Here is a 23,472-nt window from a genome sequence, read left to right as displayed (position 1 = left end):
CCAGGCCTTTTCCAGCTCTGACCTTGCCCTCCAGAACAGAGAAACAAAGTGGACCACAGCCAGCATGCTGGTGAGTCAGACTTGCCACGACAGTAAAGGAGGCAACTTTAAAAGGCTCTACAAAGAGGCACCAGGGCCAAGTGATCTGCTTCTTCGAGTTAGCCAAAGCTGGAGGCACGCTGGGACGCGGCTCCTTACTCACACTTACTCATCAAGAACGGCCACGGGAGCCAAGGGGGTCTTCCCGGGCCCCAGCCGGGCAATTGGCTGGGAGCTGAGCGCTGTTAGCCCAGCCAAGGGCCCCTTTCCAATCCAATTACGCACAGCAGTGCTGGATTTCCTACAGCCTGCAGCTCCACTGAGCTGAGCCCAAGAGATGGGCACTGAATGAACACAGAAGGCTGAGTTACCTTCTGTCTCGGGTAAGCCCCAATAAAAAGCAGCCTGTCTTTCAAAGGAACGTGGGGTAAAGTGAAAAGCTGATTCTGGAGCACTTTCACTGAACAAGAATTTACTCCATGCCTATGATGTACTGGCATTGTTCCAGGCCGAGACCATACAGTAGGGGAGTGTACCTTCGTGGAGCGGATGCTCTAGATGGAACTCCGTATGAGACATCCCCAGGGCCAGACACATCAACATTTGCATCCTGCTTCCACCACTTTTTACTGGGTGGGGCTGATGAGTTAGCATTCCTGAGAGTTTGTCCTTGAGTGAAGTGGGTCTAATAACAGGATCTTGGACACGTCAAAAGAATTAACTGGTAGACATGAAAACTTAGTACTTTAGTGCCCTGCTCAAAATACAAGCTCAATAAATGTCAGATGTTTTTCCTAATAAGTAAGAGAGAAAAGCAAATGGGACTGTTGCCCAAAGGAACAGGAAAGAAAAGACAAAAAATATACCGGGCAGCACTGGAGTTGGGAACCGCCAGTCTCTGGCAATGGAAGATATGACATTTTCCTGAGTCCTTCTTTCCAAGGGGGCTTAGTTACTGGCCTAATCACAGATCCTCAGAATGGAAGAAGCCTGAGAGGGCATTTGATTTAAATAAACCTGATACCCAGAGAGGCTTATGATTTACCTAAGGCCACACAATTCCTGGGGAAAGTGAGAGGCAAAGAGAGTCAGAAGGACAAAGCAGAGATCCCAGACTGCATTTAAATCCTGATGCCTGCCATACTTGCTTCTGGCCTGGGGCAAAGGATATAATGTTTTAAAGACCAATATTTATCATCTGTGAAGTGGTGGAGGCCTGGCACGTGAGGGGCCCTCTCTACATATCAGTCCACTTTCTACCCTCTTACTGGGATGTCTTGGCCTCACTTGAAAGTGGTGCTTGCCAGGATCCAAGCTGGCGGGACCTCTTTAGGGACCTCTTTACTGAAAGCATAAAGAACAGGATGGATGCGAGAAAGTGTGAGATGAGAAGACAGCAGTTTAGAAGGGTCTACAGCAGAGGAGAAGGGGGTGGCCGAGGATGAGATGGTTAGATAGCATAACTGACTCAGTGGACATGAGTTTGAGCAAACTCTGGAGATAGTGAAGGACAGGAAAGCCTGGCGTGCTGCAGTTATGGGGTCACAAAGAGTCAGACACGACTGAGTGACTGAACACCACCACAGCTGAGGAAGCATGCCTCTGAACAGTGAGGGGCAGCAAGACACAGGCAAAAGAATGTTTTATTTTGCTTTTAAACTTCTCTAAGTATTTTCAGTTGTAAAATGGAAACACATGTGGAAAGAACCAAATGCGGTAACTTACAATAGTAGCTAATTAATACATTGCTTACTCTGTGCCAGGCACTGCTCTAAAGACTTGACTTGCTTGAGCTTATTTAATCTTCACAATAGTCCCATGAGATAGGTATTTGTTGTCCCCATTTTACAGATGAGGAATGTAGGGTCCACAAACGAAAAGTTACCTGAACAGGCCATGCTGTGCTGGGATAGAGACAGGGTGTCAACCTGCCTCTGGCTCCAAGCCTATGCCCTAAGCCAGAGGTGACAAACCTCCCCTGTAAAGGGCCAGATGCTAAATCTTTTCGGTTCTGCAGCTCAGAGAGCTGTGTCTACATCATAGCAGCTCCCCTCTGCTTTTGCAAAGCAGCTACAGACAATACAGAAATGAACAAGTGGGCCTATGTTCCAAAAAACTTTGTAAACACTGACATTCGAATTTTATAAAAGTTTTGCATCACTAATTCTTCTTCTTCTGATTGCTTCCAACTATTTAAAAAGTGAAAAATCGCCCTCAACTCAAAGGCCATATGAAAGCAGGGAGCTATCTTGCCTCACATACATGAGAAGGGCCCAAACAGTGACCTGTGCAGACCACGTGGTGGATCAGCATCCATTCTCTTTTCTTTCCCTAACCTTCTTCTTCTTAGCTCCTGTCAACCCAGAAAGTGGATATTTTGCTCTGTCCCCAGCAGATGAAACCAGGAATAGGGCTTTAGCAAAAAGAGTACTGCACTCTCCTTAATAAATACGGCCCTGTTGGTCCCAAGGAGACTGGGGATTTTAGGTCAGTGTCTCTCCAGCGCTAACAGGCAGACCCCAGGGACCTTGGTCAAACGCAGAGGTCTAGGGAGAGGCCTGAGATCCTGCCTTTCTAATGGGCTCCTGGGTGAGGCTAATGCTACTGGGTCTGTGGGTCGGGTCTCCTCTAGGAGCAGCCAGCTTTGAGAGCAAACCCTCTGTGTTCATAAACACAAGTCAGCTGTGTCAGGCACTGTCTTCTGTGAACAGCGCCCCTCAGGCCAGATGAGGGACTCCCTGGAGACATAGCAGGGTTCAGGACAAGTCAGCAGATTCCCTCTCCAAGGGCAGCAGTGAGATGACTTAAATGGGAGGAGGAAGACAAGGAGGGGCAGAGATCCAGAGCAGGCACAGGGAGGCCTGAGCACAAGCCGTCAGCTGCTTCCGGGCATAGCTGACCACGGTCCCCCGGGCCCCAGGCAGACAGGTGCCCCTCCTCCCGCACCTGCCAGGGTTCTGATGGACCGAGGCAAGAGGCCTATTTCCCTCATCAGGCCTCTGAATAACTAGGGCACTTCCACAAGGTCACCGTCATTCATTTAAATTCCAGCTCTAATCAGCAGGCTGAGCTGGAGAAATTATCCCTTCGGAGCAGAGATGCTGTCAGTGAAGCACTATAAACAGCGGCCCCCCAGCCAGAGCCCCCCGCCTGCCCCAGGGAGGGAGAGGACCTGAGGGGGTCTCCCATCCACAGGCCCCAGCCCTGCTTCCTGCCTCCGAGGTCCTCCATCCACCCCGTCTTCTTCCTCGCCTCCAAAGCACTTCCTCTCCCCTTGGCAGAGAGTTCTGGAACACACAGGAAGTGGGGAGAGGACTAAGAGTTTGGCAGAGCTGGGAGGGCAGCTCAAAGACAAACCCTATCGGCCAGGAGCATGGGATCAGCATCTGATAGGAATCCCTTCAGGGCCCCAGATGGGGTACGTGGCCTCGGAGATGTCCCCTTCCCCTCCCTGGGCCTGCGTCTCCTCCTCTGAAAAGTGAGAGTTGCAGTCCTTAGACAGGATGCCCTTGGAGCTCCAACGTGTCTCGAGACCCTGCAGACCCACAATGCCCCTGGTGCTTGTGGCCATACTTTCTGCTCGAGAAATATTTCCAAGGCCCTCCTATGGTGCCATGCTCCACCGAGCAGAGTTGGGAATGCAAAAACGCCCAAGATGCACACAGCTCTGCCTTGAAAATACCAGAGTTTTTAAAGAAGAAGGCGCAGGCTTTGGAGACAGACAGATCTGAGATCCTGGTTGGTCCCGGCAACTGGCGACTGTGACCAGTTACTGGACCTCTCTGCGTCTCCTTGTCCTCTTCTGGAGTGTGGATCCCGACCCAGAGGGGCTGATGTGAAGAGTCAACCAGAGAATGCATGGCAGGCATCAGAGCTGCGGGTCCCTCCCCTCCTTCCGGTCAGCGCACCACAAGCGCCTCTTGCCACTTCGTTATCTTGAACCTCCCTCCCAAGGACTAGGAGGAGGGGCTGTGCATTTTCCCATATGGAAGTCCATCTGAATACCGCCTGCCTCTTTCTCCTACCAGGACACTATCGCTGAGTCCCCAGCCCATCTCCCGGACCTTAGGAGAAGTGCCAGGCCCCTTCTCCAGCTGTATTTTACAGGAGGGTTACTTCTAACCAATCTCCTCATCATGTAGAATTAATCAATTAATCAATCGTCCCTTTACAGTCTTCCAGCGGCCCCTGGATAAATAGTTACATTAGGTCATAAAATCCCCAATTTGTCTTCCTGAGGGGAAGGGAAAAAAAAAAAAAGAAACTCAGAGAACCACTAAAGGCCTCTCATTTGAGAGCCGCCGCCCCACTGGCTCCAGATTGCTTGGCCGGGAGCGCCGAGAGGCGGGAGGCGGCCCGCTGACCTCAGCCAGGGCTGGGCAGTGCAGGTTGCCTCCTGCCACCTCAAGGGCCGCAGGGAAGTTCCTGGACCGGCGATTTGCTTCAGGCTCAGAAACCACACATACACACACACAAGGCCAAAGGTCAGTGAGGAGACAAAATGGGCAATCCGCTCTTGATGCCTCAAGGGCAGAATGGAGAAGGGTCAGAATTAGGCTGGAATCCCCCACTTGGCCAAGGGACTCGGCTCAGGACCTCACCTCCTGGCCTCAACTCCCTCAACAGAAAAATGGGGCTCAGGCAGTGTGCCTCGGAGGGTTTTCAAGAGAGCAAGACGAGATAGTGGCTGTGAGGCTGAGATAGTGCGGTGTTGTGCTGGCGATCGCCGCTATTTCTAAGGTAGGCTCATGGGTGACCTCTGCCCCTTTGGAGAGATGGAGGGGGCACCTATGGGTCCACGGCATTTCACCCCACCAGGGCCAGTGTGGCACCTCCTGTGAGAATTAGGGAAAGGTGCCCCTGGATCAGAGGCTGCCCTCTGGGTGCAGGCGTGGCAAAACGCAGGTTGGGGTTTGGCCTCCACGCATTACCTGAGCAGGGAGCCGCTACACAGGACATAAGACACACAGGTCTAGGTGAAGACCCTGGGTCATCTCTGCCATGAACCAGGAAGAGAAGGGGTTCAGCCAAATGGCACTCAAAAAATTTTGGTGTTGGGCTTACTCCCTCATTTGAAGTATCCTAGAAAACATCAGCTTAGCAGAGAGACAGACCTCCCTGGACCCCCCTCTTTAAATTAGCAACTTCATTTTTACCTGCTTCATTTTTTTTCCACAGCGCTCATTACCCACCACGTGATACAATAGATATGCTGATATATATATACATGTACATATATACTATACACACACATATTTTTAGTTGCCTGTGCTGTGCTGTGCTTAGTCGCTTCAGTCGTGTCCAACTCTTTGCAACCCCATGGACTCCAGCCTGCCAGGCTCCTCTGTCCATGGGGATTCTCCAGGCAAGAATACTGGAGTGGGTTGCCATGCCCTCCTCCAGGGGATCTTTCCAACCCAGGGATGGAACCCAGGTTTCCCTCAATGCAGGTGGATTCTTTACCATCTGACCCACCAGGGAAGCCCATGAGTACTGGAGTGGGTAGCCTATCCCTTCTCCAGGGGATCCTCTGGACCCAGGAATTGAACCGGAGTCTCTTGCATTGCAGGCAGATTCTTTACCAGCTGAGCTACCAGGGAAGCCTTTCAGTTCTTTGTCTTCCTCTGTCTATAGATACTTTTACTATAGTATCTATAGTAAAAGATATATGAGGACAGGGATGAGCTTCTGTTTTGCTCACTTTTTCATCTCTAGTGCCTAGAACAGTGCCTGGTACATTGTAGGTTCTTGATAAATGTTAGCTCAGTGAATGGTTGAATTAAAATATTATTATATAGAATAAATTAAATGATATCTTCCTAGAAAATTCTGTCCTGCGCTCTGGTTCAAACTCTGCTTATTTTCGAAGGTGAGTGACAGGCAGACGACAACAGAGGCAGGGAAGCCCTGTGTATTTGCTAGGGATGACAGTATTACCCTTTTATGTTGTGTAAGATGGCATGGAGACCAATGGTCAGAAACTCCACTTAAGTCTGGGTGGTTCTTTTACATATTCAAAATCAATAAAGGATAAAGTCCTTTGGAAAGGCTGCTACAGATAAAGTCACATTACCTCTGAGCAAAAATAAATGATAGTCCTATTAGGAAATACTTACGAGATCTTCAAGTGAAGAAATTCAGGGATGAGACCCCACATGTTCCAATGGAGTATGCATGGCTTTGCAGTCTGAAAGCCCCAAGTTCAAACTCCAGTCCTCTGACAAGCCCTATGATCTTGGACAAGCTGCTTAACCTATCAGGCCCTATATTTCCTTCACACTAAAATGTATTTAACAATACTCCTCCTCTATTGATGCTATGAGAATTAAATGTTAGAAAGATTAAATAAGAAAATATATGTGAAAATACCTAAGAAAGATGATACCCGCTTCTTATTTGGTAGGGTTATTCTTCTTAACCCAAAGTTCTATACCATTTAGTGTGGTGGGAAACCATCAGAAGTCACCTGATCATCTATCATCTACAGATAGATATTTATAGATATCACCTGATATCTATCATCTATCTATAAATGGTTGTTCCTCTCCTATGAGTCTATGTTTGTGTGTACACATACATCTGTCTATAAACACACATTGCCTACAATTAGGACTCTGGATGAATATTCATTTGTCCATTGACGAAAATGACAAGAATCATTATTCTTTCTTCTATTTTTCATTCATTTATTCTTTTTTTTTTAAACAGGGAACATGTACTAGTTATATAACCATTAGAAAAAAATATTGCTTTTTCCATTGTGGAAAAGTAAAGTCAATTCTTACAATATAAAGAAAGAAACCTTCTTTTACCCACATTGTATTTTCCATGCTACGTATGTCATATTTTCAACCTTTAACCACTTAAAGCTATAAGATAGTAGCTTAAAGATAAGTAGATTTTTGAAGACAAGGCAAAAATGCTTACTAAATTGGAGAATACATATCCTAATAATATATTTTTAAAATATTTTCAAAAAATGCTCAATTTCCACTTCTTTTCTTCACCCAGAAATATTAATCAGAAGATAGTAATTGTATAAGTATGGGAACCACATTCCTTTGGTTTGAAAATGGTTCTTCAAAGCCAATACAAATTCATCAATTTGTAGCCAATACAAATTCATCAAGACGTGAAGGCACGTCTCATAAACCTAAATCAATGAAAATGCAACGTGTTCAGATTTTTGCTCTGTGTAGAGTCCCTAGAAAAAGGTCTCACTCAGAGTCAAACCATGCACAATCTGGCAGAGGGGAAATTTCCACAGCAGCTGTGCAAACACAAAGACTCACCTGGACCTTGACTGACATCTGTGGCAGCATTTTCAAAGGGAGGGAAACAGAGAGGCGAGAAAGAGGGAGAAAAAGAAGAGTGTTAGCAACACGCACACACAATGCAACGTGCCCTTGCATGACCATCAAGTTCATGCAAGACCTCAAAGATGCTCAGACTCTGAGCATTTAGCTCTACCTTCACCCAAAAGCCACCCATGCAAGCCGAGGGGCCAAGCTCCCTTTCCACTATGCATGTAGCAAGAGAGCTGAACTTCTCATCTGTCCGGAAAGACATCCTCCAGGAATCAGATAGGGCCACAAAGAGCCAAGCAGACCGGGATCCTGCAAGAATATTGGTTAAAATATTCTGGTTGATTTCTGCATACCCACACCCAAACAGTTTTCCTCCCCTCCGGATGCAGAACACTGGACAAGAAGTCAAGCAAGGTTTCTGCACAGAGAGAAAAACAGTGATAAACCACTCCCTTAAGGAACATAGGAAAAGAGGTATAAGAGTTAACAGCAAGTTGCAGCGTCGTTCAGCTCATAGTACTGAAGGACACAAGGTCACAAAACATTTATAATTCCCTCCCGACCCAGGATTCCCAGTGACCATTCTTCATCACAGACAGCAGTGTGTGTGTATGAGATTGCGTGTGAGTAGGTCATTTGCCACACAAATTGAAATTCTGCCTCTCCCTTTCATTTTTCTCCTTGCTTTTCACCCCATCATTAATGACAGAAATTGCCATTGGAAATCACTTCTGACAACTACAAATAAACATCCAGCTCTGGGAAGGTTGACATTTGAATTAAACCAATGAGCTTTCAAAAAATGAAGAACGGGTTCATGCCCACCATCTCCATGTACACAATCTCCTCCTCCTCCCCTCAAATGTAAAATAGAATTATGCTGGGGAAGCCCAACCCAGAGCAGCCAAAGCCTTGTTGTTAACAGAATCCCTAGACCTGACCTGGTAAGATAGCCTACGGCTCGGGAGAAGAAACGGGGCTACTTCAGGAAACCACTGGCCATCCAGGCCAACCTGGGTGACCCCCTTAGAATCACTGACAACGGTGGGTCTGGGACATCCATGGATGCTGTCTAGTTTAATTCTTTTTCATTAAGATGGAGGATGAAATACGCTGAGAGTCTTGTCCAAGGTCACACAGCTAGTTCAGGGAACAGATCCTAGGAGAGGCCCTGGATCCCGTGAATCCCACCCAATCCATACTTCATTCGACTGAAATCCAGGTCCCTCTAGGCTGCATGTGACATCAATTCAGTTTGCAAGCTCAAGTGAGCCCCTGAAGCCACAGGGAAGGTGGTGAGAGACTGACTCCCAGATAACCCTACAAGGGGGTCATGGATTATCCTGTGTACCTCTAACCTGTGGCTAACAGATTTGCTAAATTCCAGCAGGTTCTTTGGGCAACAGGTTCTTTAGGGCTTTTGCCCCCAGGAAAATCCAGGCACTGACCTAACCCACAGCAACAGCTGGGCATTTCTCCAGCCCACACTCTGCATTTCCTGAAGACTGTATATTCCCAATGAGACTATAGAGAGCTCTGAATCATTCCTCCGCCACACCCCCTTCCAGGTTTTCTGGTGACTTGTTAGATTCAGGGGTGGAGTAGCAGCAAAGAGGAAGAGCCAAAATAGAAGAGGTGGGAAGGGAAACATGCTGCATAAATAACTAAGCAAGGTCATTAACTATGACTGATGGACTGCCTAGAACAGTGGTCGTTAGAATACCCCATCATTAAACAGGGTATCGAACTATTTCAACGTGGTAGAGTTCAGTGGTGAAAGGGTCAGCACTATTATCATAGAAACACGCTCTCTGGGGTCACCAAGACACAAGGGAGATAGGATACCTTGGAGCCCCAAAGTTCATTCAACACTAAATTGCCTATTTGGGCACTATAGTTACAACCCTAAATTACAGAGACAGATAGTCCAAGTTCAGATCCCGACCCACTCGATGACCTTGGGTCAATCATTGAACTTCTGAGTTGTTTTCTTCAGTTATAAAATGGGAAGATAACAAAGCCTCCCCATGTAAGTGTTACTAGAATTAAAAGAGATTAAATACTTGTAAACCACTTAACTCAGGACAAGGCAAACATTGCATAAATGTTAGCTGCGCTGATTGTTATCAGTTTGAATTACCAGGGACAGAATTACCCAAAAATGTTGACCAGATGGCTCCCTGGAAACATCAAGAGACCACAGGAATTAAGGTGTATTTTGTTTAGTGATTTGGGTTCAACTTATGCTTGTGAATGAAGACCTTGCCGCAGCCCTCCCCTCCTGGATCTCTTTCCTCCCTCCCAACCCCCAGCAAGAAGTGGGTCAAAGGGGAGTTCAGAAATTCTAGGTGAGAATAAGCAGGGATCAAAACAAATGCCTTTGTTACTTCGTTTTCCCTTGTGAAGCCTTAATACGGCGCACTTCTAGTCCTGCATAAAAAATACAGCATCCCTTCTTGCAAAAGAGGAGCAAGAAGGCCACCAAGAAAAACCCCTTTAGCTGTGGGGGTGGCGGGGGGAGGTGGGCGGTCAGGGTCCAAGCTCAGTTCTTGGCCGTGACACCACACTGCAGGCAGCTCTAAGAATTTATGTCCAACTTGAAGAAAAGAGAGATATCGTGTCACCTGGCACCTGTTTCAAGAAGCAATGAGTGACCTGAATTTCTGCATTCGATTCTGACCAACAGAATGAAACAGCAAAGGTTTGGGCAGGCAGGGGTGGTGGTGGGAGACGGGAATAGGGGGTGATTTTAAAGCTCAACATTCAGAAAACGAAGATCATGGCATCCGGTCCCATCACTTGATGGGAAATAGATGGGGAAACAGTGGAAACAGTGTCAGACTTTATTTTTCTGGGCTCCAAAATCACTACAGATGGTGACTGCAGCCATGAAATTAAAAGACGCTTACTCCTTGGAAGGAAAGTTATGTCCAACCTAGATAGCATATTCAAAAGCAGAGACATTACTTTGCCAGCAAAGGTCCGTCTAGTCAAGGCAATGGTTTTTCCTGTGGTCATGTATGGATGTGAGAGTTGGACTGTGAAGAAGGCTGAGCACCGAAGAATTGATGCTTTTGAACTGTGGTGTTGGAGAAGACTCTTGAGAGTCCCTTGGACTGCAAGGAGATCCAACCAGGCCATTCTAAAGGAGATCAGCCCTGGGATTTCTTTGGAAGGAATGATGCTAAAGCTGTAACTCCAGTACTTTGGCCACCTCATGCGAAGAGTTGACTCATTGGAAAAAGACTCTGATGCTGGGAGGGATTGGGGGCAGGAGGAGAAGGGGATGACAGAGGATGAGATGGCTGGATGGCATCACTGACTTGATGGACATGAGTTTGAGTGAACTCCGGGAGTTGGTGATGGACAGGGAGGCCTGGCGTGCTGCGATTCATGGGGTCGCAAAGAGTCGGGCACGACTGAGCGACTGAACTGAACTGAACTGAGAACCTCAACAGTATCCATCTGTTACATGGTCCATCCAGCATCCTTTCCTCCTCCTTTTTGTAACAAGTCCCAACTGTCTTCTGGGAAACCTCGTTTCCCACCCTTAATCCCTGTGGTTTGGTAAAAGATGACCCCCACCCCCATCCAGGGTAGGCATGCCATTCAGGCCAGGTCATAGGAATTAGCAGAGGGAGAAGGGGTCCACAGCTGAGTTACTGGGATTCAGGCTCAGGCTCTTCAGGTGGCGTGGACTTTGTGCCAGTTAGAGCTTTCTGCGCTTGTTCCTTATCTGTAAAGTGGGTGTGACGATAGTTCCTACTTCCCAGGATTGTGATGAGCAGCTCAGATCAGCGCTTAGCCTGCAGAAAGCCCTCAGTCAGTGTCAGCTGGTAATACTACTACCTTCAAGGGTATTTTATTTTAAAGCAACAAACTTTTCTGTGGACACACAGCAAGGAAGGTTGACCTTGGAACAGCTGGGGCATCAAATTCCATGCCTTGCTCCTGCCCCACTTCCAAGGTGATCATCACCAAAGCCCCGTTGTCCGTCATTGCTATGGGTCACAGCCTGGAGTCTGCGTGTGAAGGAGCAACGTGGGGCCCCGGGACGAATCAGAGGAAATATACATATATGTAAATATGTGTATCTCAGTTTTTTTGGTAGATAAAAAGTGGGGGCAAATGGCTGCAGAGAAGACAGCTGACAACCAGATGAGATCGCTCTAGGAAAGGTGGCATCCTCTCCCGTCCCAGTACCTCCTCGGTTGCCTCCTGCTGTTTTATTTCCTCACACTGCTGGGCCTGTAGTTTTCCAGAGCACTACTGCATTTAAATCTATATTCTATTTTCTCTTCTAGAAAATAGGTCAGACCCAAGGCAGAGTTCACCAGGTGGGGTCCCAGGAGGTTTGGCTGGGCCACGCCTCCAGGAACCTGGCTGGGCAGTCTGCCCCATGCTCCCCAAAGCTCCTCCAGGGGCCTGGGGTGGGAGGTTGGGAGGTATAAAAGCAGCAAGTGGGGGAATCTTGGACTTTCACTCTTGAAATGACCTAGCCCAAATGAGAGGTGAGGTGGGAGGGCTCCCCCCACCCCCATCGAGCTATTTTCTGCAACAGCAGCAGATGGAGGGTCCTTTCATTCCCCTACCTGGTTACAAGAACCTGAGCTCCCCAAACTGCAGGAAATTGTTTCCTTTGAACTTTAAAATAACCATGCTGAGCATATGCACTTGTAGCTGAGATTATTGTTGAATACGTAATAAGCGTCCGTGGGGGCACTGAGTAGAGGTGGGCCTGGCCTCATTTATTTCTTCCCTGGTTGTGATGCCAAAGAGAGTGGGTGAAGGGCAGCAATGGCTTTCAAATCCTTCCTCTGCTGTGCCTCGCCCATCCCTGGTTTGAGCATGGCACCCCGAACAGAGGTGGCCCCAGGCTGGAACAGGATCCTTTTTATCAAGATCCCCTGCCCCCAATTATTTCTCAAGCACCTGCTACCCACCAAGGTCAGTGTGAGTGCTAGAGCTTGGAAGACAGGAGACAGGCCAACCTTCAGTGCTCTTGTCAAACAGCAGAAGTAACTAACATGAATTGAGGCGGTCCTGCCTACAGCCTATGAATTTGTTATTCTTCTGCCTGCCTGAACAGTCTTTGTCAGACATGGGTAAGACTATTCCTCACTTTCTTCAGATATCAGTTCAAATGTTACTTCTTAGAAGGATTTTCTTTAACCACCTTCTCTAAAATAGGAAGCCTCCTCTTCCATTTATGTTTTTCTTTTTTTTATGGCACTAATCACCAGCCGAGTGCCAAAGAATTGATGCTTTTGAACTGTAGTGCTGGAGAAGACTCTTGAGAGTCCCCTGGACTGCAAGGAGACCAAACCACTCAATCCCAAAGGAAATAAGCCCTGAATATTCATTGAAAGGACTGATGCTGAAGCTCCAATACTTTGGCCACCTGATGCGAAGAGCTGACTAATTGGAACAGACCCTGATGCTGGGAAAGATTGAGGGCAGGAGAAGGGGATGACAGGATAAGATAGTTGGATGACATCATTGACTCACTGGACACGAGTTTGAGCAAACTCAGGGAGATAGTTAAAGATAGGGAAGCCTGGCGTGCTGCAGTCCATGGTGTCGCAAAGAGTTGGACACAACTTAGCAACTGAACAACAACAACTATTTGACATTATAGGATGGGTCTGTTTTTATTGTTTATATCTCCCTTAAGATATAAGCTTCATGAGAGCTATATTATCTATTTCATTCACTACTTATGTCCCAAGTGTTTAAGGAGGATCTGATCTACAATACGTGCTTGCAATATGCCTTGAATGGTGACTGCTGCTACTGCTGCTAAGTCACTCCAGTCATGTCTGACTCTGTGCGACCCCATAGACAGCAGCCCACCAGGCTCCCCCGTCCCTGGGATTCTCCAGGCAAGAACACTGGAGTGGGTTGCCATTTCCTTCTCCAATGCATGAAAGTGAAAAGTGAAAGTAGAGTCGCTCAGTCGTGTCTGACTCTAGCGACCCCATGGACTGCAGCCTACCAGGCTCCTCCGTCCATGGGATTTTCTAGGCAAAAGTACTGGAGTGGGGTGCCATTGCCTTCTCCATGAATGGTGACTAGATCATCTCAATTGATACAACTCACTGAGATAGATACTATTGGTATCTTCATTTACACTTGAGAAAATTGAGGCTCAGAGAAGTTAAGGTATGTGGCTATGGATAAAAAGACAGAGCAGGGACTGGACTCTGGTTCTGTTTTAATGCTCTTACACTGTTAAGAGCACTGTTTTCTTCCATGTTGGCCTCATTATCAGGTGAATTGTCTCCATATAGTAACAAAGATGGAACTTGGCAATTCTAGAGAAAAGAGAGCAGCCTATTTCCTGGTGCATGTGTGCTCAGTCACTTCAGTCATGTCTGACTCTTTGTGACCCCACGGACTGTAGCCCGCCAGGCTCCTCTGCCCATGGGGACTCTCCAGGCGAGAATACTGGAGTGGGTTGTCATGCTTTCCTCCAGGGGATCTTCTCAACCCAGGGATCAAAATGGCATCTCTTCTGTCTCCTGCATTGGCAAGCAGGTTCTTTACCACTAGCGCCACCTGGGAATCTATTTCCTGGTAATTCTAGTAAAATTCCCTGGGAAGACTGTCATTGATTTGGTTTAGGTCACATGTCCATTCCTGAGCCAATTGCTGTGTCCAGCGTCACACGTCAGAGGATGAATTTCAGGATAAAATGGGATAATGCCTGTCTGTCCCTGGCACAAAGCAATACTAATCATAATAAAGTTCACATTCATTGAGGATTCTCTGTATACTGGGTTGTGTCCTAAGTACTTGATACACATCTTATGTTCCAACCCTAACAGGTAGGAACATTATTCATCCCATTTTACAGATAAGGAAACTAAGACCCAGTGAAGAGGCTCCATCATTTATTCATATCTCTCATACTCAGAGTGCCACATCAGAAGAGAGTCAACCTCTATTTCTGAATACAAGAACAAACCAGGATAGGTACCATCTAACCTATCAAGGTATAAATTAGGGATAAGAGTATTGGGCATCTCACAAGAGTGAGCAAAAGGCATAGCCCAGGTAGAAGAAAGGGTCAAGTGCAGTATGACCACAAGCCTGGACAGCTGGAGTTCCTGCCGGGGCTGCACACTTTATAGGAGCCTGCTCTGGCCCTTCTGCAGCCACAGCCCACCCCAGAACTGAGACATCTACAGGGCCAGCTGGACTCCCTGCCTCTGGAACCAGCAACACCTGCCGTGAGCCTCCTTGTAGAGAACACTCAGGTACTCTGAACCCTTTGCCCAAATTGCCCCAAATCCACGTGGGCCTCTTTTCTGGGTCCATTCTCCCAAAAGCAGAGCTATTCACAGATGCATATACTCTCATGTCAAGAAACAGCCAATGGGAAGCCATCTGCAGAAGCTGCGGACTTCTATTGGCTGGGGCACCCACAAAGTACATAAGGGTCTTTGCAGTGCTGGCAGTGGAGAGAAGGGAAGCTGACCACTGGGTGTCCATGTGTATTCTTATCCCAGGCCCACCAACATTGGGCAGGGTTTCAACTCAGGATTACAACCAACTTAACATTAGGATAAAAAAAAAATTGTTAAGGTAAAGACAGCATCTCCCCAATAGCCTATCTTTTCTCGCCCCTGGAGAGAATGAGCATAAGCGTCTTCCCTCCATTTCAGGAATAAATATACAGAAGGTTTTTTTGTTTTTTGTGTTTTTTTAGGTTGAGAGCTAAAGCAAACTTCCAGCAGCGAAGAGGCTGGGTTTCCTGCGTCCTGGGGCTCTTTCCGGCTCTCAGTGTCTGAGCTCTTCAAACACAGGAAGAGTTGTCTTTCCACAAAAGGCCAGGTGGTGTTAGCTTCATCCCCGACACAGTGCCCACTTATCCGCCTTTGTAGAAGACGGAGCCCTGGTGCTGTTTGCTTTTGTTCTTTGCTGCTAATAACTCCAGATTGCAAGATGGAGCGCAGGGGTAGCTGCTGTGTCCGGTGCTAGCCTGCCTGGGAAGGCAGAGGCAGGGAGAGGAGGAGGATGCGAGGCAGGAAGGAAGAAGGAGGGCCCTCCCCTGGGCCAGGTCACGGCTGTGCCTGAACACCGTAGGGGCCGCCACACCTTGTAGAGGCTGCGGCTTGAGGAGCCCAAGCTTGAATGACAGGTGGGAAGAGAGGGAATTTCCTCGTTATAGAGACAACGGGAGATCAAACGGAGGTTTGTTCTTTATGCGTGTGTATGTGTGTGTTTTAATGCTTTAAAGGTTCTGAGTGCAGACATGGGGGTAAAGCCATCTGGGGTTTAAATCCTGTCTTTGCTATCTGTTATTCCAAATATTTTTGTTCAGGATCTTACTGTACCTTCCTCTTCAGCCATGTGGGAATAATGGCAGTCAACTCAGTTCTGCTAGAAGCACCCATGCATGCCTACAAGTCATGTGCTATGCAATATCATGCAGTTAGGAACCACAGGGCTTATAGGGAAAATAGGATTAGGGCCCAGTGCCCCTAAACTTCATCAGCGACACTTAAGGAAGGATAGGAACCCGCTTTACATGTGTTAAATGGTTAAGGAATGCGTAAATAATACAGTGAGTATAGCACTTGGAAAACACCTGGGGTTGCTTCTGGAAATGGGAAGCTTGAAAGTCGCTTTGAAGTAATGCCAGAAGGGTCACCGCAGATTGGACAGGAAGTTGTAACCCCAGATGTGGAGGGGCGTGGCTCATAACACCCCTGGTAACTGAAGCAGCTGGCACAGGTTGAGGTGTTTGCATTCATACACAACTCAGATCAGCAGGCTGCAGTTTTCTGCCTTCACCTCGAGTTTCTCATGGGCAAAATCATGCATAAGCAAAAGCAAAATTATTATGCTCAAATCGTTCCCTAATATATCAATCGCGTTGGAACAAATTTGCATTTTCAAAACAAGCATTATAGCAGAACTGACTGTACTTAATTTAAATGACTGTTATGAAGACCAAATGAGATGATCCATACAAAATGCTCAGCACAACAGCACAATGCCAGGCACAGGGTAAACATCAATAAACACTTACTGACACTACGGTTACTCATGTCCCTGCTGGCTTGTTGATACCTCCCCTGGTAAACTGATAGTATCAGACTGAGCGTCTATCCAGTCAGCCTTGCAACAAAGGGCATCTCTAGCTAACTCCTACTCCCCACCTGAGATCACAAGGTTGTAGGCTCCCACCTAACAAGACATGCATTTTAGAAAAATCCTCATATCAGATGGACACTGCTAGAGACAGGATTCAAATGCCAGCTACTTAGGTAAAGAAACGGTTGCTGTCCTCCCCAAATGAGCAAGACCCACAGGGAGAAGAATACCCACTTGGGTCTCTGAGAACACCAGGAAATCAAAGGAGTAACTGACCCACATGAGAGGACAGCCCATCATCTGGCAGGACAGAGAAGAGTGGATCCAGGAGGGGAAGAAATAAGTCAATTCTCATGTGAGAAAAACAACCTAGGTGCAGACATTTTCAATCTCCCTGCCTCCTGCAGAGAGGAGAGGGGTTCAAAGGCAGGTTCTAGAGCAAGGGGTGGAGAAGGCAATGGCACCCCACTCCAGTACTCTTGCCTGGAAAATCCCATGGACGGAGGAGCCTGGTAGGCTGCAGTCCATGGGGTTGGACAGAGTCAGACACGACTGAGCAACTTCACTTTCACTTTTCACTTTCATGCACTGGAGAAGGCAATGGCAACCCACTCCAGTTTCTTGCCTGGAGAATCTCAGGGACGGGGGAGCCTGGTGGGCTGCCATCTATGGGGTCGCACAGAGTCGGACACGACTGAAGCAACTTAGCAGCAGCAGCAGCAGCAGAACCAGGGGGCTTTCCAGGTGGCTCAGACAGTAAAGAATCTGCCTGCAGTGCAAGAGAGCCAGGTTTGATCCCTGGGCCGGGAAGTTCCCCTGGAGAAGGGAATGGTAGCCCATTCCAGCATTCTTGCCTGGAGAACTCCGTGGACAGAGGAGCCTGGTGGGCTACAGTCCACGGGGTCGCAAAGAGTCAGACACAACTGAGTGACTAACACTTTCACTTTTCTAGTGCCAGAAAGACTTGATTGAAAATCTTGGCTCCTCCACACACCACGTATATGAGGTCAAGCATGTTAACTAAACCTGAGCCTCAATTTCCCTACCTATCAAATGGGAAGAACCTATTTATCTTGTAGGACTGATGTTAGGGTTGACGGGGTGTCTGGCACTGAGGAAATACTAATCAGCGCTGGTTAATCACAATTACTACATTTCTTCACAATGGCAATTTCCATGAGACAGGATTTGCCCTCTTTCTCAGAATTCCTTGCTCTCTGGAAAGACTAACTCCTTGGGGCATATGCCAAACTGAAGAAACTGTCTAGAAGAAGCAAGGGTTTCGGTGGAGGTGAGTTCTGCAAACCCTGCAATTCAAAGACCCTTGCAAGGGGGCTCTGTAAGCTCTTGTAGGGGTAGCTGTGTAGAATGTGGGAAAGAGCCCTGTGTTTAGAATCAGCAGTCTTGGATTTTTTTTTTTGTTTTCCTAATTTTTTATTGTGATAAAATACACATAAGTTACCAACTTAACCATTTTTAAGTGCAAAGTTCAGGGGCATAAGGTGCATTCATACTGTGCAACCGTCTCCCATTTCCAGACCTTGTCATCTTGCAGAACTGAAAGCTTTTACCCATTAAACAATTGTCAATTCCTCCTACCCCATCCCCTGGCAACGCCATTCTACTTTCTGTCTTTAGGAATCTGACTATCCTAGTAACTTCATATGAGCGGAACCATGCAGTATTTGTTCTCTTTTCACTGGGTTATTTCACTTGGTACTCTGTCCTCAAGCTTCATCCATGTGTGGCATGTGTCAGAATCTCCTTCCTTTCAAGATTGAAGAATACCCCACTGTTTACGCAGTTCCCCCCTTATCAATGTGGGCAACTATCAAGAACCCCGACAGGATGCTCAAAACTACAAATAGTACTAAACCCTATATATACTATGTTTTTTTCCTATACGTAAATACATACCTATGATAAAGTTTAATGTATAAATTAGGCACAGTAAGAGATTAACAATAAGTAATAATAAAATAGGAGAATTATATTGTGATAAAAGTCATGTGACTGCGATGTTTCTCTTTCTCCCAAAATCTTACTGGTTATGGTGTAAGATGATAAAATACCCACATGATGAGCTGAAGTGAGGTGGATGATGTAGGCACTGTGATGCACCATTGGGCTACCTCTGACCCTCTGGTGATGTGTCAGAAGAAGGATCATCTGCTTAGGATGATCCTAGATCATTGATGACGCCGATGGCTGGATGTCAGGATCAGATGATATCAATGGTTGGGGATTACAGGTGGGACAGAGCAGGATGGCAGATACTACTCAGAACAACATACAATTTAACCCTTATGGAATTGTCTGTTTTATGAATTTTCCATTTCATATTTTTTGACCATGGTTGATTACGAGCAACTAAAACCATGGAAAGCAAAACTATGGGTAAGGGGGGACAACTTACTGTACACTATATTTTGTTTAGAAGCCCTGGTTTTGAGCCCCGAGTTTCCAGCCTACTACTAGCTGTTATGATCTTGGGCAGCTCACAGCCTCTCCAAGCCTCAGCTTTCCCATCTATAACATGCAGGAATAATGACACCAATTATGTGACGAGGTTGCAGTGAGGTTGACCTAATGTGACCTAAATGGGGAAGCATTTTGTACACAATAAAGTGCTATGCCATTCATCTAGTCTCTCCAGAAACATTAATTAAACGGCAATTCCTTACTAGCCCCTAATCTAGATTCTGGTATCGAAAAGATTAAGTAGAGTCCCTGTCCACAGTGATATTACACCAGACATTTTAAAAGAAGACAAACGCAGGGATCGTCATTCATTATGATGACGAAATGAAATGATGAAAGTCGCTCAGCTGTGTCCGACCCTCTGCGACCCCATGGGCTGTAGCCCACCAGGCTCCTCTGTCCATGGAATTCTCCAGACAAGAATACTGGAGTGGGTAGCCATTCCCTCCTCCAGGGGATCTTCTGGACCCAGGGATCGAAGCTGGGTCTCTCATTATAATCCTTGCTATTTACTGAAGGCCTCCTACGTATCAGGTACCTGCAGCAGAGTTGTAGGTATATGACTTCATTTAGTCCTACTGTGGATCCTGTTGTTATTCCCACTTACAGACAAGGAAACCAAAGCTCAGAGAAGTTAATATCCCCAAGTCCACTTAAGCCATCAGTTGTAGCCATGATGTGAACTCAGATTTCTCTGAATTTAAAGCCCTTTTTCTCCCCACAGTACCACTCATCCATCCCCCATTATTTCTTCCCTCACTGATCTGACCACTCAAATCTATCACCCTATAAGACACGGGGGCAAATTTCAAGAAATTAGTGTGGAAAAATGATGGAAACTGCTGACTATACCCAATATCTGTTGCTGGGCAGGATCTCAGGACCCATATTTCAGAGAAAGAAATATGAATTGGGGCAATATATCCAAAACTGAATTCCATAAAAATACAACAACCAGTGAGATGTGAATAGGAGTTCCTTGCCAAAAAAAAAAAATCTGTGGTTAAATAAATTTAGAAAACAGTGAGATAAAGAAAGGTAATCAAATATCTGAACACCAAGACTTCAGAAAGCCTCACCTATACCACTGTGAAGTCTGAGAGGGGATATTGTACAGTTTTCCCAATGTTTTGGGTAGACTGGACATGTTTCCTTCTATAAAAGACCTGGGAACATGTCACAGAACATAGTTTGAGAAAGGCTGGCTTTGCAGCTTTCAGAACAGCTGGGAAGCCTTTCAATTCATCACAAGTCTTTATCCTCACCCTTTTCGTCCCCATCGTGAGCCTTAGAATCTGGTTCTGTTTGAAATAGCTAACATTTATCGACCACTTACTACATGCCAGACACTGACTTAGGCACTAGAGACTCAAAATAACTGCCGGGGTTGCAGTTATAGTAAATCTAATAAACCAAGAGAGTGTATAAGCACGATAGTGTGGCCATACATGGCCATCTATTATCGAACTTCACATTAATGGGGGATTAGGGGTTGACAGAGAATGCTTCAAAGGTTTTTGCTGGAGAAACCTTGAAGTGGCCCTCAGAGGATAAACGGTAACAATTAAGTGGAGAGAAATCTTGTAACAACATTTTACCAAAACTGGCCATTGGTCAGGTTGATATCCCCGAGGGATGGGCTCCGTGCAAGGCATATAGTCCTCTGAAAAGACCGGAAGTGTTGAGCTAAAATTCCAACTTTGCTATTTATTATGTGACCTTGGATAGGTTACTTAAACTTCATCTGTAAGATGGGGATCAGTACATCAATTTCAGAGTTGTCAAGAAGATCAAAAGAGGTAATTGTATGTAATAATACAACGCCTAATGACCTGCCTGGCACAGTGCTTAGCTCAGTTTCGTCCAATTGGTGACATCCTGGAGTAATGTGTTAAGAGTCTGAGGCTGCTGCATATAGGCTTAGAGAGAAAAGAGGGTCATGACTGATTAGCAGTTTCTGCCATTGACTTGAGAAGGAGGGGGTCACAAATTGGCTCAAGTTAGCTGGAGACTTTCAACCGAGTGCTTTCCCAAGGGTCCTTGCCCTCAAAAAGGAGTTTCTAACGACCTGGGGGACCTCAGAAGAAAGCAAGCAGCCCTCACAGAAGGCTTTCTCACTATTAGCCCCTGTCAGCTCTTCTGCTTTCCCATATATCCTTCATACTCTTTCATTTTCAGAGAATGACCAAGGTTGAGCTTTTGCCTATGTCAAGCAAGGGTGTGCTGTGATGTGAAACTAGTACAGTATCTGCTCTGAACTTAAAAATTTTTTTGAGTCTGAAAAACATGCACATAGTCTACTAATGAGTACCAGTCCCCTTCTAAAGAGCTCGGCAGGATTGTGCAGGCCATTCAAGAGAGAACTCAGAAACCTGGGTAAAGGGCATTCCACTGCCAGGAAGTACAGAGATGGAGCAAGAACAGAGCGAGCCCCTAGAGGGAAATCCACATGTTACATATTGATAATACACTTGCTGTGTTATAATTATTATTAATCACCATTTTTATCTTGTAGCTTCTGTGGTACTACAGTTTAAAAAATAAAAAACAGTAAAAACATTAAAATCTGATGGTTTCAGAGAGAACAGCGTAAAGGAGCCACACTAAATTTTAGAAGTGGAAGAGTTCCAGGATGTCAAGTAGATCCATCCCTGTTATTTTACAAGTTCATTCCACTGACCACTGACATGTGTTCACTGCACAGATCCATAGCCAAGCAACTGTGCTAGGCACTGGGGTGACGGCTGGTGAACAAAACAGATGTGGGTCTTGCACTCTTAAAGTCTAGGAGGGGAGATGGGCCACAAATAACCAAACAGACATTTAGCTATTTATCATTATGATCAGTGCCCTAATTACGATCCTTATGGGTCCTTTGATGCTCAGATGAGAGGAGACCCAAGACAGGGGATCTGCCGTGTCCACTCAGCTAGACAGTGTTGAAGCTGAAACCTGAATTCAGGTCATCTGCCTCCCCTGTCACTGTGGTCCCCACTGGGCCACAGCGGGGGGACCAGTGCCCTGATAGGAGTCTGGGAGAAGGATCCGGGACTAAGAGATGGTGGTGGGAAGCTGGGGCAGAGAAGCAAGTGGCCTCTTCTCTGCAGCTTTCACAGAAGAACAAGAGCGGGGAGCCTGCAGACTTCACTGTCTTCCCAGACACTCCCTCACGCAAGGCAGCCGTGGAAGATGCTTCAGCTACCCTCAGGTGAGGGCCAGGACACTGAGCATTCAACAGTCAGGACGATGAAGAGGACAGAGGAATGCCTCCTCCAAAACCCATTAGAAAGGGCAGAGAATGGGAAGTGTAGACCCACCGCGGAGGCTGATCGCCAAGCTTTCTGCTGCACTTTGCTTGAGAATTAATCACACAAATCCCTTGATAAATCCGAGGCCGTTATTAGACAACACTAATAGCCCCCTTCAAGTAATCCAGGCAAAGACATCGAGAGAGCAGGGGCAGCGGGGGAGCCCCGAGGGGCTTGAGAGCAGGCAGCTTTCACGAGCACGTGCGTCCACGTGAGAGCACGTGCGCGCTCACGGCCTGCCCGCCCCCACGCCCAGATGTCTGCTCCCAACACCACCTATGGCTTCTGCCCCAGTCGCTTCAGGCAAGTGGAGCGAACTGAAGGATGGGAGAACTGATGGTCTGTGTTCCCTCCCCTCCCCAGCCCTGCCACTGACCTAATTCTCCACGAGAGGATTTTTTCCTTTTCGGTCCTGCTTGTTTGTAAATCATGCCACCCGAGTGCGCACACAGCTTAAGGCGGGACCTGGCTAGGAAGCCCGGAGACGCCAAGCTTCGAACCGTGGTCCCAGCTGCTGTTCCTCAGGGCGGAGGGTCACAGAAGTCTGAGAACCTCAGAAGGGTGGGGAGTGGAAGGTGGAAGGAGAGAGGCACACCATCAAGGTCAGCCCAATTTTACATTCTTACTCTGCCCTTTTCTGAACTAGAGGTGCTATATATTCTAAAACGGGCCAGTAGAACTCTGCCTTATATATGATTTGGGGTAAGTTTCTTAATTCATCTAGGTCAGTGGCCTCAATGAATGACAAAGGATATTTTGACCCGGGTGTTAGGACCCCTCGAGTATGTTGTGCAACTGCTTTAAAAAAAAAAAAAAAACACCTGTCAGGAAGGAGACTGACTTTAGTTTTAGGAAGAAGATATAGTACTTTGAACTGGAAAAACTGACCTGGAAAAAAATTAGACCTGTCAGAAAAAAATCAACACAAAATGGAACTGACAGCGGCTAAAAATTCACGTGGCAAAATTGGTTATTGACTGAAAAATTGAAGGAGGAATCAAACATTCTTGACAAAATTTAAACCAGCAGATCTGATGTGAGAAAACTGGGTATGGTAGAAATGATGACCATAAAAGAATGTTCACAGTGGTAGGAGCTACATGGGCAAAATTTGATAGGCACACAAAAAAGTAACTGATCGATGAATCAAATCTATGCTACAGAAGACACGTGGAGCAGAACTGATCTTGTAAGAAATAGTTAAGTGAAATAAAAATGAATTAGAAAATTAAGAA

At 46.6% G+C, this 23,472-nt stretch overlaps 1 protein-coding gene across 9 annotated transcripts in view; it reads right to left on the bottom strand.

The window, feature by feature from the left end:
- The window catches only part of NRXN3 (neurexin 3), a 1,815,083-nt gene that overhangs the window by 1,691,229 nt on the left and 100,382 nt on the right, over positions 1-23,472 (bottom strand). For all 9 annotated transcript variants that reach the window (XM_059890636.1, XM_059890635.1, XM_059890634.1 and 6 more), the window contains exon 3: positions 7,332-7,349. In XM_059890636.1, coding sequence (XP_059746619.1) covers positions 7,332-7,349 — 18 coding nt within the window. The remainder of the gene's footprint in view (positions 1-7,331; positions 7,350-23,472) is intronic.

This window comes from Bos taurus, chromosome 10 (assembly GCF_002263795.3).
Source record: "Bos taurus isolate L1 Dominette 01449 registration number 42190680 breed Hereford chromosome 10, ARS-UCD2.0, whole genome shotgun sequence".
NCBI lineage: Eukaryota > Metazoa > Chordata > Mammalia > Artiodactyla > Bovidae > Bos > Bos taurus.
The sequence above is the reverse complement of the archived record's forward strand: the minus strand, read 5'-3'. Positions and strand labels throughout refer to the sequence as shown.